Source organism: Melanerpes formicivorus, unplaced genomic scaffold, assembly GCF_026170545.1.
Source record: "Melanerpes formicivorus ecotype bairdi unplaced genomic scaffold, bMelFor1.0.p_v2 SCAF_28, whole genome shotgun sequence".
NCBI classification, from domain to species: Eukaryota; Metazoa; Chordata; class Aves; order Piciformes; family Picidae; genus Melanerpes; species Melanerpes formicivorus.
Genome location: NW_027142380.1, coordinates 980,586 through 993,967, shown reverse-complemented (window position 1 = coordinate 993,967; position 13,382 = coordinate 980,586). Strand labels below are relative to the sequence as shown.

The window sequence follows — 13,382 nt, the reverse complement described above, 5'->3', positions numbered from 1 at the left end:
GATTTTGTTGACATTTGGTTTTAAAAGGTTATGTTGTTTTTAGTTTCTGGGTGCCCTTGCAGGAAGTTGTTATAAGGTGTACCTCACCAAAAACATCAGGGAGCCAGCATACCTCTTGAATTCCCCTCTCCAACATACAGGTGCATATGCACATACTCCTCTCCTTCTCTGGAGTGCAGACCAGAAGATGAAGACACTGATAAAGGACAACGTGAACTGCAGCTTTATTATTCTTGCCTGGTACTGCCATGAGACAGGCCTTAGGGCCAGGTCACACCAGATGCTCTCCCCACTGCTACATAGAGTACACCTCTCTCTGCAAATAAACCTGTCCACGTGGGGCAGAGAGCTGCAGCAACGACGAGACAGACTGCAGTTACACATCAGTTTTTGCAGTGGGAAAGAAACAGCCTATAGACAGAGGCTTTTAACCCAAGCAGATTTCCACATCTAGCTGTGAGAAACAGGCTTACTTCAGGAACACAAAGCAACGGAAGAACATGCGGCAGACTACTCTTTAGCCTGGCAAAGGTGCAAAGCCACTTACCGCTGGCAGCTGGACGCAGTTGGAACTGACGTCGTATTCAATATATGCCACTTCTGTCCCTTCTTCTGACTTCCCATCTCTCATGTAGCAAACATCCCTAGTCCAGTTGGTCAGGCGATCCACCTCCTCCATCGCATAGATGCAGAGCGCAGACTCCTCACTCAGTTTGCCAGACGAGGCTTGCCAGGCAGAGAAGGCTGCAAACAGCACTTCTCCCTCGGCCTCCAGCCGCCCCTGGGCCATGCCTTTTCCCGGTTGGGTGACGTAGGCTGCTTGCAGGAGGCTGTAGGTATTGGCTTTGCTCTGGCAGAGCAGAGGTAACTCCACATAGGAGTAGTAATGAGAGTCATCCAGGCAGATTCGCGAGATGTAGGTCTTGTACTCCCGCGACTGAGACTTGAGGTCCCGGCGGTAGAACAGGAAGTAGACGCTGGAGCGATAGGTGAAGGATTTGATGAAGTGGTGGTTGTACTCCGAGAGACGGCCCACGGCCAGCTTGGCTGTTTCTTCGTAGGAGAAAATGGAGTGAGAGTCTGTTGCTTGAACATCCCCTCCGTGGGCCCTCAGGTTTCGGGTAGTGATGGGAGGAATGCCTCCTCCAACTCCTCGGCTGGTGTACCCTCGTCCCACAAACAGCAAGGGGACCTCATCCTTCGAGTAGGCTATGAGTCCCACAGTGGTGATATTGGGATCATTGGCAGCCACGTACTGAGTGTCACCAGGGCTCTCTGGTCGGAAGAGGACGTGGTCAATGGACGCGAGGCTCCTTTTCTCACAGATTCCCTGGTGCACACTGCCACACACGATAAGCTCCTTCTGCACAGTGTTCACTAGCAGCAGCTTGTTGTGATTGTCAGTGTGGTGTGCCTGAGGGCACTCCAGCTTTGAGACTGGGGGGAGGCAATCTTTACTGTCCAGAACTGGTCCAGTCTGGACCACATTCTTCATTAGCAGGTCTGATGTCAGCTGAAAGAGAAAGTTGGTGGCTCCCAAGTAAATGGTCCCAGATTCCAAGTCCATAGACAGGTGGAGGAATTTTGTGGCATTGCGTGAGAACGTGACATATTGCAGTCCCCGTGGAATTGCTGCTCCCAGGAAACAGAGAACAGGAAAGAAGAACGTTCCCAGAGGCATGGTAAACACTCTGAAAGAGAAGAAAAGCTGTTATGACTCCTCACAAACCACCAGAGAAGATCAACACTCATCAAAATTCTTCATTAGCACTCTTGTTATGAGAGGCAGGCAAAGGAGACAGGGATAACCACAGAAAGCAGAGCTAGACACAGAAGAGCCAACACAGGACATCTGAAGAAACACCAATAGAAAGAGGTTTGCAGAAGTATCAGAGATTTCACTTGGCCACCTCTACATCAGGATGACAGGCATAGCATTCAAGAGAAGCTGGAATACTGCAGGTAATGTTCTTGGGGGCTTTCCCGGAGACTGCTGGGTGGTACTTGGAAAAACTTCTCTTCACAAGCCCAGGACTTGTACTAAACTTGCTGAATAAACATTCCAAAGCACAGATTCATCAATCCAGGGACATAACCTACGGAGAAAGGTTCTATGTGGTAACAGAAGGTATTCCAAAAGTTGATCACTATTCTTGTAACATCAGAAAAAGCCATGTTTAACCACACTCCTGCACAACTCTATGATGCTATACTGGAAGTTCTCCAGGACAAGACCACATCCCTATGGCAGCCAGCACATCACATACATTGTTAACAAGCAACACCACAGTAAAACAAAACGCTGTCCAAGACAAACACAACCTACAGGACCACTGTTTAAACAAACTGCAGCGGGATCCAGTTCAGAGCAAACTAAAACCCTTCGCTCTTCGATATAATTAATCCTTCTCTCTCTTCTCACTTAAGACTCTTCCACTAATGCTTCATGAGAAATCTTCCCCTGCTGTCTCTGTCTCTGAGCACCACCCACCCAAGCAGAACCTGGGTGCCAGGATGAGGCCTCCCGAGAGTCAGTGATAGTGGTACCCAGCCACCCCTCTGAGGCCACCAGTCTGCCCCCAAGCCCTGCTAAGGCAGCTCCTGTAGGTCTCCTCGGGCAGATACAGCATGCCTGGGCAAGGGGGAGACAACCTTATCCTGCTCACCTGCTCCTCCACTTTCCAGGGGAGAAGTCTCTTGCTGGCACTCATCTCTCACAGCACCTCTACCAGTACTATAAAAGGTAATCTGAACAAATCCACTTTGTGGATCCACTCCTTCCCTGTCCCATCCCTCAAAGTGCCAGATGGGGTGGGTGTCACAACTGACCTATTCTGTTCCTCTCCAGAGGATCTTTAGATGAACTCTTCTCAAAATCCACCAAGGTCCACCTAAACCATGCCACAGATGGGAACTGTCCTGAACAGCATGTGGAATCCCACAGCATGGTGAAAATGTACCTGTGACATTTAGATCAATGCTTTCCCCATGAAGAAAGGGCAGCAGCTGCAAGTACTCATCATTTACTACGATTACCCCTTTATTTGAATTGAGAAGTAGGTGGTGATACAGCTGTGAATCTATTCCCTTCCCTCCCTCTTTCAGACAAGGTATCAAAGCTACATACAGCTACACAGATGCCAAACTGGGCCAGAGGCTCAACAGAACTGATGGGTACAGCATCTCTTCCAGAAGTGGCCTGTAATCTGCTGTGCTCGTTTTGGCAACTCAGCTCCTCAAGGGTGATGTTAATTTTGTAATTAAAGCTCAGAAAACTATCATCATTTCCTTCCTACAACACCAACCCTCTTGGATCTTCTTGGTAAGTTCAAAGTGCTCAAAGTGCTATTAGCCCAGAAGCACTTGGAGCAGAGAGGTGGAAAAAGACAACCTTAGCATTTATTGCAGGACTTAACCAATTTAGGTCACAACCTTCTCACCATGCAAACTGTGTCTTACACTTGTTTTGTACAACATCTGCACACTGTGCAGAAAACACAGCAGCAATGCTGAAAACAGTAACTGTGAGACTCTAGATCCATCTTTTATTTTGCTGCTATTGCAAACAAACAAATCCCAAACCAAACAGAAAAGTCTGCTCTCCAGCTCCTTTGTCAGGAAAACTTTGCCATCTTTGCTCTACCAAAGGACCAATTGAGAGGATTAGTCTCCTTGTGAAATCCAGCGGATGGAAGGTGTTCTAAATACAACACGTTATTAAATATAGGCTTTTTGGAGCTCTGGAAAAGGTCTACTTCACATGGTTATTGTAGGTAAGTAGGTAGCACCGTCAGGATATACCCAGACGCAGGAATGCTGGCTCTAGGCTAGCAGCTTTCCCCTGAGCACACAGCCACTGATTCACACCGGACCAGCGCTGTGTTTAGGTTTTGTGCACACTGGGGCTTTTGTTTGCCCTGATAATGGACACTTAGTGTTTTCTGCTCTCAGCGCTATGAACACACTCTGCTTCACCCAGATTTGCAAACAGCACTGAACTGGCCCTGGAGTCTCTTTCCAGGGTGGTGAGAGAGTGCGTTGTAGCACTTGACAGAGGTCCTTATCACATGGGAGATGTTATCTGTGAAGCCTGATGAGGGATATTTATAAAGCCAGCAAGTAGATATGTGCTGACAGAAGGATGAAGTTCTAACTTAACAATGCCAACTTGGGTTTCCATCAGTAGAGGATATCTTGCCCCACCTCCAACATATGACTTATTTCTTATGCCTTCTCCTCAATTTCTACTGGAGAAAACATTACCCAAGGAACTCTTTAATCACACAGCCTCCTTGGTACCTCTGCACAGCCATCATGCACACATCCTGATGGTTCATTGTGCAACTCTGGGTCTGGAGTCTCCCCAGTTTCAAAGCTTAAAATGTCTGCAAACAAAACAATAAGCTGATGACCATTCACCAGCAGGAGCTTGACTACATTGTGACAGAGCCACGCTGACATGGAGAAGAGAGTCTTTGATCTGAAAGCAGCTGAGGATCACAAGACGTCATTACACTACACCACTTACAGGAATCTCTAAGCTTCTTTCTAACTAATGCAACAGTAGAAACAGCATGTGTCTTTGGAATTTATGAATTCTGAAATACTGGCTTTCTAGAGAGAGAGGTTCATGCCTACAAGCTGCAAGACTCTGCTCTGTCCCACACACACCATCATTAACAACTGCTGGAGCAGAAGTAACATTCACAACATGCCACCAGTGGCTGAACTCAAAACCCAGTGCATGACACCACTCTAGCAATGCAAATCTTTTCATAAGCCTTCTGATCTAGATCTACCTCTAATGTTTCACTGAAAGTGTTTTACTGGAAAAGAGATGGAAAAGCAAGGAGCCTTCCCTTCTAGTAGACTACAATCAAAAGCAGATCCTGCTGTGGTCAAAGCTCTGACCTGAAGCTATTCTTTCATTCAGCAATATGCCCCTAGAAATTACTTTAAGAGCTATTCCTCAAAGGTGTTGCAAGTTAGAAACTACTATCTAGTCCTCTCAACAGAGAGAATAGGGCAGTTGAGAAAAAAAAAAGGAATAAAGGGGAAAAGGTAGTACAGCATGTTCTACAAGCTAGTTCTAATCTCTCTGAGTGAGGGGTAAACACTGAATACAGTGCTCTTTTCTGCTCTTTGTTGAAGAGCCATTAGCAAATGAACCTGTATTTATTGCTAGGTGAGCAAACACACATTAGAAATGAGCAGAAGCCTGTGCCAGCTATCAGTAGTTAGAAACGTTCCCATTCTGTATGAAAATTGAGATAAAAGCAGCCAGCAGAGTCTTTTGATTCAACGTTCCAAGCCGTTTGTCAAGCACGGGCATTCAGTGCCTGTGTTTTATTCTTGCTCTTCGGCTAAGCCCATCACAGCCTCTCTGGGAGGACAGGAAGGAGGAGGATAACCTACATTTAAATCTGATGCCTTCATGACAGGCTACACTACTGAGCTCTTTATGGATTTACTGAACCATTCTGCTTCCTGTGCTCACTGCTAGTGTATAACACAGCTGTTGCAGACAGATTGCACTGAAAGTGTGTAGCCTTTAATTAATTCTGAAGGCAATTGCCAAGGCTTAAAGATTCTTCTTAAATATTCCATTTTTGTGATGAATTCCCATTAACTAGGGAAATGCTCCAGACAATACTCTGAACATTGCCTCTAACACACTGCAAAATATTAATATCCAAACGATACTTCTGAATGTCATTTATTTAATCTGGATCACAACAGAAGGCCTAGAGGATTAGTCAGTTCTGCCACAGAATATTTACATCACACCCACAAAAAACCAACCAGGAACATGGGAGCAATGGCACTATTTTGTTACTTGGAATTTGAAATAAGACCATGTTTTCTGGAGCACTATTTTTACCTCTCTGACCTCACATACCCCTCTGAGAGGCTTCACTCAACACATTGAAGAAACAATCCCAGAACTCAACTGGACATATTTGAACAACATATCAACACAAAGATTATTTCAGTCCTCACACATTATTTCCCCAATACCACATCCTAGCCCCCCAACACAGAGAGATCAGATATGTTCTACCTTCTAGGCTAGATTTTATACTCCAATCACAGCAGAATTATCTTTGAGGGGGGGAAGGTAGGTCCCTGAAATTTGCACCTGCGATTTCCACTGTACCATTTGCAGAGCCAACTCACAGGGAGAGCACTAAAAAGGTTTAAAATTTAAACATCTAATTCTTCCAGTTGCATGATGACCCTGATGCTCCAGCACGTTCAAATCCCTCAGCAGCAGGAAAATGACCACTGCTGTGTTCTGTGCACAAAAGCCCTGAATTACAGCCTCCCTTCTCACTTTCGTATGCTTAACAGAGACTTCTTGTTTTCTGCTGTGAAAGATGACATTCCCATTAAATAAATAAACCTTTTTTCCAGTCTTATTTACTACTACCAGGCCAGTTCCCAGCTCTGCTGTTTAAGAACACTCGCAGCAAGCAGTGCTGGCAGAGATGAACACAAACCTCTGTTTCACAAATAAAACTGACCTCAAGGAGAATCCCAAGCCCAAGCCATTCTGTGGGAGCAGGACTGGCAGAGACAAGAGAGCTCTGTTATAGGAGATGTGAGTACCACCAAAGCTGAGGTCAATGTAACTTAAGAAAAAGACCTCTAAAGACAAAAAGCATCAAATCTCAAACAGCCAGGGATGGTGGAGAAAACCTGGGTTTGGGGGCTACAGAATTAACAACGTATTAGATAAATGCTTGGGAAAATTAAGCTTTTGAAACCCTTGATAGTTGCTGACCATTGTTGTTGCTGACCACTGTTGTTGCTGACCATCACAACCTGCTGTTCTGCATGGGGGTTGAAGAAGTTATACTAAACCAACGTTGCGCAAACTATTTTGTCACCACTGTGGTACTCTTGCCACTCGTCCCTGGAGGCATTCAAGAGGAGATTGGACGTGGCACTTGGTGCCATGGTCTAGTCATGGGGTCTGTGTTGATAGGTTGGACTCGATGATCCTCGAGGTCCTTTCCAACCTGAGTTATACTGTGATACTGTGATTTTCAGCATGTTTGTGCATTGCCGCGGTGTGGGAAGCATTGAACAAACAATCAATATGATTGGTAATCAAGCTTCAACTTTATTGTTTAAAAGCACGGCTTATAAAGCATCTCAGCTAAATATGCACAAGTGTCATTATTCTATTGGCTGTTAGTCCAGGGTTACATTATAATATCCAGCCTACTTGCGGTTAGACCTAAGTGCGACTTCACAACCTCCTTTCTCAGTAGTTCTTTGTTTCACATGCTGCTATCTTATAAGTAACTATTTCACATGGTGCTATCTGCAAGCACAGTCACAAAGCTGTGGTGGCCTTGCTGCATCAGCACACCAGCTAAGCTGTGAGCAGTAAACAAGATGGAGTCTGGCCTACACACTCTGTTCAAGCAGCTGTTCCATAGAACCATGCCCCTGCAATTCAAGCCATTCCTCAACAGTGCATTGTCAAGGTTCCTTGGAAAGAACTTCTAGAAGTGCTTCTGTACCCCTAGGCCTACTTAAATATTCATTTTAGCCATCCTGGAATTAACTGATGACAGTGGATAGGTATTCCCCCTAAAACAGCTCTTGCACACACGAAAACACGTTATAAGCACTAGTTTAAGCTTCCAGTACAAATGGTTAATGAAGAGCTACCAATTAACAGTACTAAACAGTGACCATTTTATAAATCAAGAAACTACACAAACATTTGCAAGGAACACAAAGCCACCACAGGCTGCTTGCTGTTAAAAGCAGCTTTCCTCACATATTCTGTCACTGTAAATTGAGGGTTGACTTGTCACTTTACCATCCTCTCAAACACAAACAAAATGTGAACTTGAGCACCATGCTGTATACACATGTTGTAAAGGGGAAAATAGAGTGAGCTGTTAGTTTCTCAGTATCTCAACACAATCAGGATAACTTTCTGTCAGTGTTATACATTGGAAAATTAAGAGGTTTTTAGGACTTGCTCCACCTTTCTGCATAATCAAACCACAGAATGCCACTAAGCAATCTCTTCCTCTAGCCCATGAGGTCCTGACTAAAATCTTCCACTGAAACTTGACTTTTTTTTTTCCCTTAAGGCTCCTAAATTACAGAAACTACCACCTTAATCCAGCAAGCTGATCCCTGAGGCTTCTTCACCCCAAGTAAAATACCTTGTCCTGCTTGCCACAGGATCTCCCAAGTCAAAGAAGCTTCTAGTTGCTTTCTGCATGAACAGTTTGAAAACTAATCCTGCTTCTTAATCCTCCTTGGGCAAGGAGATAACGTCAGCTATTCTAACTCAAAAGGTCCACCTACACAGCAACCCTGGCTCCAGCAACAGACAATAATAGATGCCCAAGTTCTAATATAAGGACACTTGAGCATAAGGCAATCCTTTCTCTATACAATCCTGCCAGCTTTGGGTGATCCTGAATCCCAGACTGCAGATATGTGTAATCCTTCAGATGGATACATTAGGTGGCCTGAGCTTTTTCAGTCAGAAAAAATTCTTTTTTTCTAGTGGCTCTCTGAGCCCTCTACAGTTTGCCAGCTTCCTTTTTTAATAGGCCTGACGTAGATGCACACTCCCTTTTCACAGCACCTGACCCAGACAAGCTCTCCATTTGGATTTCTAATGCTGCACACAGAGTGAGTGTTAGGTTCTTCAGTTCAAGCCATCAGCCCTCCATTTACCTGCCCAATTACCTCTTCTAGCTGGCACATCACACGTCAAGTACATAGCCAGCTAAATACCACCAGTGACTCAAACATTCTTCCAGGCAACTAGTTAGAAAAAAAAAACAAAATTAAAAGAAAAATAATCCTATTCTCTAGCCTTTAATGTGTAGAGTACATCCAGAGTGTCTAGATAGGTTTAATCTAGCTGTAATAGAACCCAGTTGGCAAAGAGGCGCTCACTAAATTTACCCACCCAATTCACTCTGCTGAGCAAATCCACCTTTCCTACACAAACCTTTACAAACCTAAGCCTGTCACCCCCTGTAGAAACAAATTTGCTTGCAGAAGGTTCAAGAACCCAATTGTTGATCAAAATGCAGACTGATCCTGGGCTGCATCAGAAGTGTGGCTAGCAGGTCGAGAGAGGTGATCCTCCCCCTCTACTCAGCCCTGGTGTACTGTGTCCAGTTCTGGAGCCCCTATTACAAGAGGGATGTGGAGGTGCAGGAACGTGTCCAGAGAAGGGCCACAAGGATGATCAGAGGGCTGGAGCACCTCTCCTATGAGGACAGACTGAAGGAGTTGGGGCTGTTCAGTCTGGAGAAGAGAAGGCTCTGAGGTGACCTAACTGTGGCCTTCCAGTATCTGAAGGGGGCCTACAGGAAGGATGGGGAAGGACTTCTCAGGATCTCAGGTAGTGATAGGACTAGGGGGAATGGAATGAAGCTGGAGGTGGGGAGATTCAGGCTGGATGCGAGGAGGAGGTTCTTCACCATGAGAGTGGTGAAACCCTGGAATGGGTTGTCCAGGGAGGTGGTCGAGGCCCCGTCCCTGGAGGTGTTTAAGCCCAGGCTGGATGAGGCTCTGGCCAGCCTGATCTAGTGTGGGGTGTCCCTGTCCATGGCAGGGGGGTTGGAACTAGATGATCCTTGTGGTCCCTTCCAACCCTGAATGATACTATGATACTATGATACTGGAGCAGAGAGAAATCTCTGCAGTACTCAGGAAATTCCAAGAGCAGATTTCTCCTTTTCAGTTAACTGAGATAAAAGAGCCAGCTTTTAATCTGTTTAATGTGAACTAAACTGATTTTAAAAGAGCTGCCAATTAAGGCTCTTGGAAAAAAAAAAAAGTTATGGTGGAATTAAAGTTACAGTCCCTATCATGATTCAATAAGTAGTTAAAAGACAGGAAGTCTAAAGTGGAAGAGTTTCCCATCAGAGGAGGGTTATCAGTGAGATCTGCCAAGAATCTGTTCTGCAACCTGTACCATTCAGTATGTTCACCCATGATGCCGGAAGAGGAATATGTCCAGAAGCGGCTCAGTTTATTAATTAAAACAAAAAAGAAAAGAAAAAGGAAAAAAAAAATGACATTGATAAAAGCCTGCAAAAAATAGAAGAACTTGTACACTCCTGAGTGTACCTTGGACGTCAATAAATACCAAACCCAACCCCAAATCTACTAATTACATAAATTGGCTGTTACCACTCAGGAAAGCTTGGGATTTGGTAGGTCAGTTCAGTATTTAGTGTGGAGCAAAAAGGCAAATACAACCTTCCAAGTGATTAGGAGAGAGAAAATGCACATCACCAGTGTGATGCTGCGGACAGCTCTGCTCCCCACCTCTGAAAAAGGAGACAGAAGGACAAAACGGACAAGGAGCGTGATCAAAAACCTTGGGCAGCTGCCATATAAGGAGAGACTTGAGCAGAGTAGGACTTCAGCTGGACAAAGAAACAACTAGGGGAAGATAGGGAAGATTTAAGAGATCTGAAACATGAATGTCAAAATTAAAAACATGGAATAATTGACTACCATGTCTCACAACACAGAAACAAGACAACACCCACTGAAGGTACAGGTAACTTTTCTAAGCCAGCTCAAGAATATTGTCACTGGGTGTTGAATATTGTAAATAACATTTAAAAGGCATAATTAAATAATTAAATTGTAGAGCTCGCTGCTGTAGGATGTCATGGAGACTAGAAACATAAACAAGTTAGAAGAGGGATTGTATAAATTAATGGAGAGAAGATGTAGGAGAGATCAGAGGATTAGATACAACTCCTGGCCAAGGAGGATCCTAATGATTGTCATAAGCTGGGAGTCAGGAGGGGGAGAAAGGAAAGAAAACCAAGCCCACCACATTACACATGCCCTGTTTCTTACAGCCCTCATTAAATGTCTGCTCCTGGTTCTCATCAAAGAGAGGATACTGAGCTACACAGAGCTTTGCAGTTTGTCCCAGGATGACGCTTCTATTTAAGCTCTGTATTTTTATGGTACATTTATAGATTGCATTTATTTTTAAATATTCAGAGTGCAACTTTAGCTCTGCCTAATCACATACTTAGGAAGCTGGGAACCTGACCTCACTAACTATTTCCAAAGGCATTATCTATCATATTAACATTTAGATACCATCTAACTGAATCCTGACAGCGCAGCACAAAAGTTAATGTACAACAGCGGCGAAGCAAGCAAGCGTCAGGCTCAGCAGACTGGGAAACCAAAGCAAAGGCCACAGCCAGGGTGCACAGAAGTGGCAGAATTGAGTTTAATGCACCAACAGTCCTGCTTCCAGGAACAGCTCTTCCTTGTCTGCTAAATGTTTGATGGAAACTTCTCACATAAATGCTGACTGAACAAAACAGATAATGTGTCTGCTGTACATACAGCTGAGCACTGGGTAGCATTCAACAGAATTCTGACTGCTAAAAGTAGGTCAGGACTGCTCGTTCTAACCAGCGAGAAAGGAAAGCTAAAGCACACCAGACTGTTTGGCCAGGTATTACAGAAAACCTTCATCTGGGATTTCATCACTACTTCAAACAGACTGATTCATATTTTACCAGCCTCACCTTAAACAAGGCACACCTTCCCAACCGCACTGCCCTCCCCATCATTAGGGGCACCCTTCCCCAGCCTCTGCCAGGATCATCCTGTTCTCAGCTTTGTCTCCACAAACTATGAAAGCCAGAGCTCTGCTCTGTACCAGCTGCCTAAGCTATTCTCTGTTGATTTCTGTAAGCAGAAATGCCCAGCTATTTTGTTCAGAGGCAGCCACAGCAGCACATGATCTTTTCAATGTAATCATTTCTGCCTTAAGAGTTTACTTTCCTTGGCAGGGTGCCTTCCAGAAGGGAGGGGAGAGACCTCCTGCAACCAGCACATGCTTCCCAGAGCACAGCATCATGACCCCTAACCAAGCTCTCACATCCTAGAGGCAAAGAACATACTACCAAGACAAGTCCTTTTGCATCTAGGCTGGTCTTGGAGAGGAAAGCAAGAGAGGAAAAGAGCTTCAAATGTCCTGTGAAACCCCTGTGAAAGGAAGCCAGTCCTACACTTGGATTCCAAGAGAAAACCATGCTCCCCATGCCAGCATCAGCCCTGCAGGGCTGTACAGAGGAAAGGAGAACAGACACCTCCCACAAAAGGAGTTCATGCTAGCAGTTACAGACCATAAGCAGACATACAAGGACCACATCCTGAGCTTCACCATCCACTTGTTAAAACACAAATCAGAACCATTAAACAGCAGAGCCTGCCTTAAATCCTTTGGCTCTGCAGAGGCTGAGCAATGCAGGGTGCTTCGGGTTGTTAAAGAATAGCACTTCCTTGACACCTCAGAAGTCTCCAATTTTAGTACCACAACTATACAAAGAATTAATGTGCTCTGGCTGGAAGGAAGGAGAATGGGACTCTTCTCCTTGGAGCTCTGCTTCATTTCAAACAAAAATCACTTTTCTGCCCTCCCCAGTAATTTTCTGGGGAGCCATACAGCCCCAGCAGCTGTTTGACAGTCTTCCCCTATCACTCTAACACTGTCAGCAGTTCTGGCTACAGCCATGAATACATGCAGTAACATGCAAATAAACTCAATGCAATGCAACCACACGAGTAGCATCTATCCCCTCCCACTCAGAAATGACAGCAAAATCAACAGAATTCCACATCACTATCACAATCTGCTTGTGGTTTGCCTTCAAACCAAGCTGGAGTATGTTCTATCATCTGTTACTCAACTTATTTTAAAACATTAACAGAAATGAAGCTTTGATCAATTAATCTTTCATAAACTAGTGCCTGAGCCTGGAAGGCTATTAGTAGTCAGCTACGAACTATAAGGCCCAATATTCAGGTAATGAGGTTACACAGGTCTGCTAGATTAGCATAGAATGGTTTGGGTTGGAAGGGACCTCCAGAGGTCATCTAGTTCAACCCCCTTGCAGTGAGCAGGGAATAATGATCCCAGTTGAGGTGGCTGACATTTTCTTCCACCTCTGCAAGACAATAGAAAGGCTTTTGTAAGGCACAGAACAGATAGCAACACACTTATCCAAAAAGTCTGGGGCTCTCCCCAACCTGTAGAAAACACAGCAGCACCCACTGCACTACTGCAGAAGACTAAACAGGCTGGCCAGGATCAACTTCACATCAGTCTCAACAGCCCCAGCTGATGACCCTCCCATGGAGGCTGGGATCTTTGCTATCCAGCGCTTCCAAATGTAGTCCAACCTGGAAAGGTGTCACAGGAACCATCTGTGAAGTGCTCTCAAGGTGCATTTGGTTGATGAGCCACAGGCTGGCAGCCACAATGAAGCATTACCTTTTCACTTTACCATCACAGACCCTCATCCCAGACACTGTCCACATTTGGAAGTTCTTGTTTCAAG

At 44.9% G+C, this 13,382-nt stretch overlaps 1 protein-coding gene across 4 annotated transcripts in view; it reads right to left on the bottom strand.

The window, feature by feature from the left end:
* The window catches only part of PLXNB1 (plexin B1), an 89,817-nt gene that overhangs the window by 44,748 nt on the left and 31,687 nt on the right, over positions 1-13,382 (bottom strand). For all 4 annotated transcript variants that reach the window (XM_068154136.1, XM_068154138.1, XM_068154139.1 and 1 more), the window contains one exon: positions 548-1,691. In XM_068154136.1, coding sequence (XP_068010237.1) covers positions 548-1,681 — 1,134 coding nt within the window. In that variant the 5' untranslated portion in view covers positions 1,682-1,691. The remainder of the gene's footprint in view (positions 1-547; positions 1,692-13,382) is intronic.